Below are 6,000 nucleotides of genomic sequence, written 5' to 3' on the forward strand. Positions count from 1 at the left end.
AATTTGCGAAATTTCTAATATCATCAAAAATGGATTGCACAGATTGTGAACTTGCAAGGCCAAACAAAAATTTGATTAGTCTGGCTTGCGATGTGATGACTAAAATATCAGTTCCGACGCATTGACAGATCCATCAGCAATTCACATATTGGTACATCTTTGTACACTACAATAAATTTGCGACAGATTTATCAAAGGTAAAAATTTTCTACCCGCTTAGCGCAATATGCTGCCACTCGATTCCTTGTTTTTATTTATTGTTGCCCTTTTGTGAAAATGGAAGTACACCTAAGGTATCAGATTGAGTCTAACTATATTCGCGATTACGAGACAAAGTGACGTTCAACATATACGACCTTGCGTTTGCGCTCGCAGTAAGACCGTCGACTACGAAACCTAGGCACGAAACGATTGACGCATGTTGGTCGCAACTTTCGATATCGATATGTGCATGCGCCGAATAGCCCAGTCCTCGCAAACTTAGCCCAGCGATATACAGTTAGCCCACAATATAGTCAAGTGACAATATTATTGACCTATAAACTTCAAATTTTTTTCGCGCTTCGCGCAGATAGTGGCACGCGCAAATGTTCGTCAATCGAATGTGGACCTTTAGCCGAAAAGGTTGGCCAGCCCTGGTATAGGCGGTCAAACAGCGTTTCCAATACTAATATCGCACAGGACGCAGCGCAAATTTCAGAGCTTCATTCCTTACCCTTGTCGATACCGACAATCGAGGCCAAGACACAACAATTGCAACATGAAAAATTGTACATGCATTTAAATATACGTACGATGATGACATCCTGGATATGCGCAGCGGGAGATAACAAAGCTTGAGCGAGAGTGATGTTATTGCGATTCAGTTCGAATTATACCCGAAATTTACCATCATGCACTCTCAGCGAGAAGACTGTCTAATGCAGGGATGGGCAAACTTTTGAGCCCGCGGGCCTCATTCAACATCTGAATCCATTCGCGGGCCGTACTACATAAAATTGGGATTATAAACCAAAACGCAATATTGGTTTTGGATTATATAGTGATGACAACGAGATAATATCTATGCTTATTTGAAACAAACCAAACATTGCTTCTATGATATCGTACGATCGTCAGAAACAGTGGCGAGATTTCATAGGCTGGTCGACCTCAATAACCAATTTTTCAAAACTATGGAGATGAAAGTCGGTTGTCTCGATTCTTAGAACGGGATTGAAATTTATATTTGTGAGCATCTATCTGCTCATAGATTTACTAATTCCTCGTATGGTCCAGTTCCACGACACACAATGCTAGCAGCATCATAACTATGTTAGCTTCAAGTACACTTCTACTATGTGTAGATAAGATACAAATACCCAATTCTACGCACACAGAGAACGAATCTACCTAAGATACTCGCGAATCGTTTTTTTTTTATAAGCACGTCACCGAAGTAATTAAAATAGGAGTGGCCAATCTGATCCGAATTATCTCAATCTCGTTTAGGATTTCCGTGATGTTTAGCAGTTGAAACCTTTCAAACTGGGTCGGCCGGTAGATCGGGCTGTCGCGCTAGACATTAAACATAAAAAATAAAGTAGGAAGTATTTACCTTAGAACAGTGGTTCTGAAACTTTTTAAGACACGATCCCATTCCCCTCTATGATGGTGAAAGAATTCGCCTACCCCATATCGTCATATCACAAAACGCAACCAGGATGCTAGCAAACCTAACGGGTAGTTTGATTACATGGAAGGTTACGGCTGTGGATGAGAGATTTTAAAATTTGAAATTCCGACTCAATACAGAGCAACAATTGTGGATTGCATGTAAATCGCGCCGAGCGCGCAAATTTTTTCCAGTTGAGCTCAGGTTCGCGCCCCCTCCAGATGCTTTCACGCCTCCGGAACCACTGCCTTAAAATTATCATGGTGAAATATACTTAGAGAACGTTTAATCAAGTCCCTGCATTAATTCGATTTTTAGTACGCGATTTATCAATATTTTTAATAAGTTTCCTTAGATGCTCGCGGGCCGCATAGAACGGTGTTGTGTCTTGGAAACTGTAGGGCCCGTAACTAATAATTAAACATATTCGGACGGGCGAACTCGTTGGTATGACTTCGTTGCATGATGTTATTTCGTGACCTCCGGTCTGTTATATCAAAAAATATAGAATCGCCCAACAGGGATATCGCCCAACAGGAATATCTAGTTTTAGATATCCCTGTCGCCCAATCGCACTAAACTAAAAGACGCACACAATTTCAAATTGGTATTTATTCGCTGGCATATAATTTTTCCCTGCCAGATGGAATTCCTTTTCTGGGGTTAATATTGCAAAGACAGGAACATTCGGTGCCAGTCATTTAGGCGCCCATGGACAATTAAACCTATATGCCTTTTGTAGGCTGAATATAACGAAGTTTTCGGTGTTAATTTGCTCCGAATACTCATTAAGGATATGTCGGATATGTCCTACCACCACATCATCTACTGCGAAGCCATTTTCCTCCAGCGCCCCCATACCGCCCCCTGACCCCAGCGCCCCCCATTTCGCCCCCTGAGCGTTTCTGCCCCCTTCAAAATCGCCAGCGCCCCTTGGGGGGCGCTGGAGGCAAGGTTAAGAACCACTGCTTTAAACGGATGCATTTGAAAATACGAGTTCTTTTAAATTCAATTCAACTGTGACTCTGGAAACCTTAATGGCCATAATAATATGGATCGAGCTATACACTGAGTCTGCCAAGTATTTCAGGCGTATGAAATATTGCGACAACCTTTTAAAGTGCAGCAACCAATCATTCGCTGCTAAAACAGCTTGAGCGACTTCAGACAAGAAAGTCGCCCGAAACCAAACCGAAGCAGACACTAATAGGAGCATGTTACAAGCTAGCTTGGGAACTTAGCAATTTCCCTTTGAAACATGATCTCCAGCGTTATAACGACTCATTTCTGGTTTGTTTACAAAGAACACTACGCTTAAGACTTGGTTCATTGATGTCTTCCGTCCGTTGTTGACGCGTTATAACAATTTCTATAATGGGCACCAGACATCCGTTACATCACGTTGCACGATTGTTTTCGGTGCTGAAGTTAGATATCATTGAATGAAGCATTGTCTATTGCAATATCACAATGATGAGGTTGGAAAGCTATGGTGCTATGTCTACGAGCGACACATCTTCTCACAAATGCAACGTTACTCACAGCTAAGACTAACATAAAGCACAGGTTAACGTTGTTTTACTAAGCCTCGATAGTAAAGAGTGGTAAAACGCACTATGTAGCAAACACAGCCTAGTTGTTGTTGCAATATTCATTGTGTTTCGAAACATATGGTCATTTTGCATCACCAAATTATTACATCCGACTTGTAGCTTGGCTCACTTTCCTTACAGGCTTTTGTGGGTCGCCATGATGTAGAGCAGATGACAATGAAACGCCAAGCCCATATAAATCTCCATATTTTAGGAATGGATTCGGAAGGCTTTACCGTACTCTGTCTCGGCCATTTAATGCATTGTATCGAATCGCTCCAAGGCAGTGGTTCTTCAAGGATGGGTCGCCAAGGGTACGATTTGGGGTCGCGAAGGGTACGATTTGGGGTCGCGACGGTACCAGAGCAATTTGTTAATATGTATGTAATATTTGTTGAATTGCTTCCAACAAAATAATTTCTTCGCGCTATCTCCTAACGTTAGTTTATTCATGTGCGAGGTCACCGCGTGTTTGTTACTCTCTTATTCAATAAGAGGGACGTGGTTACGACAATGCGGCTTGTTCATGAAAATGTGCCGATCTTTGTATTACACAAATTGGTTTGATACTATGATAATATTTGTCTTACATCGGCTTCTCTGAAAAGCCCTGACTTGCGCGGTATAACAGGTATTTTGGAGCCGACCCTTTCTGCGCCCGGATACTTACGGACATGAAGTTTTGACCAATATGCGACAAAGTGCGGTGCCAAAAAATCGGCGGCGATAAACCTTGACGCAAAATGACGGTCGGTGGTTGGTCACAACATTCGGTATTGATAACTCCGATCGTTGAAATGGTCGGCACCGTATTGTTCCGTTCTTTTATTCTAATCTCCGACGTACAAATGCGGCCGAAAGGAAAATATTGCACCTAAACTTGTAATCGTATGCGTCACGCATGTTTCATATACCTGCGCCGCGTACAACTGGTTGTATTCACCTTCTCTATTTCATACATACTCGCAACATCGTAGCATACTGACGGCAAAATACATTATTGCTTGGGTCCCGATATGCTAATAAAACTCAGATTTTTGTCCAGGTTAAAAACCACTGTCCCACGGTATTGTAGGTCTAGGAGTAGTCCTCTATGGAAGATGTTGTCTGCAATTTGATTGCTCCTATGATTTCTTTCAGAACTTTAGGGTCACTCATGCATTACTAAAAAAGCACCGATGCAAATACATATGAATTGCAGTTTTTGTTGTCTGCTATCTGGCAGAACATAAGCATGACTTTTGTTTTTATAAGCAGTACAAGATAAACAAATATAAAGTTGTGAATGAACGTTTTGTGATAAAAAGTAAGCTACTAGCACATCACCTGAAAAACATTCCTGTACTACAGGTTAGGAACCCCTGCCGGGAAATATTAGTTAGGCACCTATAAAATATTGAGCGCTTATTGGAGGTACAGAACTTCAATATACAATTAAATAGTATATTCATGTTGAAACGGACCCAAACATTATCGGCTGACACTCGTCAGGGGTAATCGTCAGCAACCAGCAGATAATTCTCCATGGATATCAGTGATACTAATCAGGCCTTCGGTCTAACCCGGTCGGGGATTGAACCGACGACCTCCCTATTAAGAAGCGGGACGCTTCATCATGTCGCCTAAAGAACGGGTGCATTCTAAAGGGAAATATTCAACCTGCTACAATCATTCGCTCAACCACAATGAAGGCTTACTTGCGCGAGAGGCAGATGTCGGGTTTTGGTATGGATTTTTGATCAACTCATCGTCTTCCTTGTCGATTATCAAAGCACTTTGCAGCGCTGGAGCCAGCTTATTATAGTCCACGTGGTTCACGATAAATAATCGATTGGCTTGAAGTTCAACCTTCCAATCTGTTTCGTCCTTGTCGTCATCGCTTGACAGTAAATCCGACATGATATGGAGTGCAAATTGATGCCGGTTGCTTGTAGTAAATCGTTTAATACATAATGCTACATAATACTGCAAGTTCGAAACGAAGATGTTTATCCTTCTCGTAAAGACGAAAATGATTCGAGAACTGACAACGAAGTTAAATCCAACCTAGCAACCTAGTAATTAGCAAGCAATCTCGAACGTGATTCAGGCTCTTCTGTTATGATTGGTGGGATACTAATTAGTAGGGATGGCGTGAAAGTGAGGCTCACGTTCGCGTTCTGTGTGTGAACCTCAGTAATTTAGAGGTTCACGTTCACAAACGAACCTTGGTAGGTTCTGCACTGTGAAACTTTTTCATGCATTATCATTTTCACTTCATTATAACATCTTTGGTTGAAATTTATTGCGTTTCAACTGCGGGTCACTTTATGCTTGGCGCTGGCAGCATAGAAAATCATCACTAATCGAGCATGCACCTGGACAATCTCAAAAATTTTGCTGTCTTTGTGACAAAAGTTTGCTCGAATAATTAGCGTCTCTCTGCTGTGAGCATGACCCACAATGACACAACATCACCATCGAAATACACTACATGTAGTCACCGAATAATGCTTATTCAACCAATCAATGGGATTGATATCGTTGTCTGATGTAAAAAAAAATCTAGCCGGTGTTCGGGGTAAATCTTGACTTCATAGGCAATCACTTCATTGAAATGCAGGGTTGTAATTAGCAATATGACGTCACATGACGTCATGAGGTTCACGTTGGCGTTGACATGGAACCTTTCAAAAAGGTTCGCGTTCACGCGAGCCTGAATCTTTTAGAGGTTCACATCATCCCTACTAATTACTCGCTTCGCTTCTTACGTCT

At 41.7% G+C, this 6,000-nt stretch overlaps 1 protein-coding gene across 2 annotated transcripts in view; it reads right to left on the reverse strand.

Annotated features, from left to right (window-relative positions):
* Window positions 1-5,457, reverse strand: part of LOC145456983 (caspase recruitment domain-containing protein 11-like) — a 49,197-nt gene extending 43,740 nt beyond the window's left edge. The window contains exon 1 of one of the 2 annotated variants that reach the window (XM_080335133.1): window positions 4,944-5,457. In XM_080335133.1, coding sequence (XP_080191259.1) covers window positions 4,944-5,145 — 202 coding nt within the window. In that variant the 5' untranslated portion in view covers window positions 5,146-5,457. The remainder of the gene's footprint in view (window positions 1-4,943) is intronic. The other variant, XM_080335134.1, reaches the window with a different exon arrangement.
* Between the last annotated feature and the right edge of the window lie 543 nt (window positions 5,458-6,000).

The sequence above is a fragment of the Botryllus schlosseri genome, chromosome 15 (genome assembly GCF_051294905.1).
Source record: "Botryllus schlosseri isolate E-star chromosome 15, Bs_hap1, whole genome shotgun sequence".
In the NCBI taxonomy this organism is placed as follows: Eukaryota; Metazoa; Chordata; class Ascidiacea; order Stolidobranchia; family Styelidae; genus Botryllus; species Botryllus schlosseri.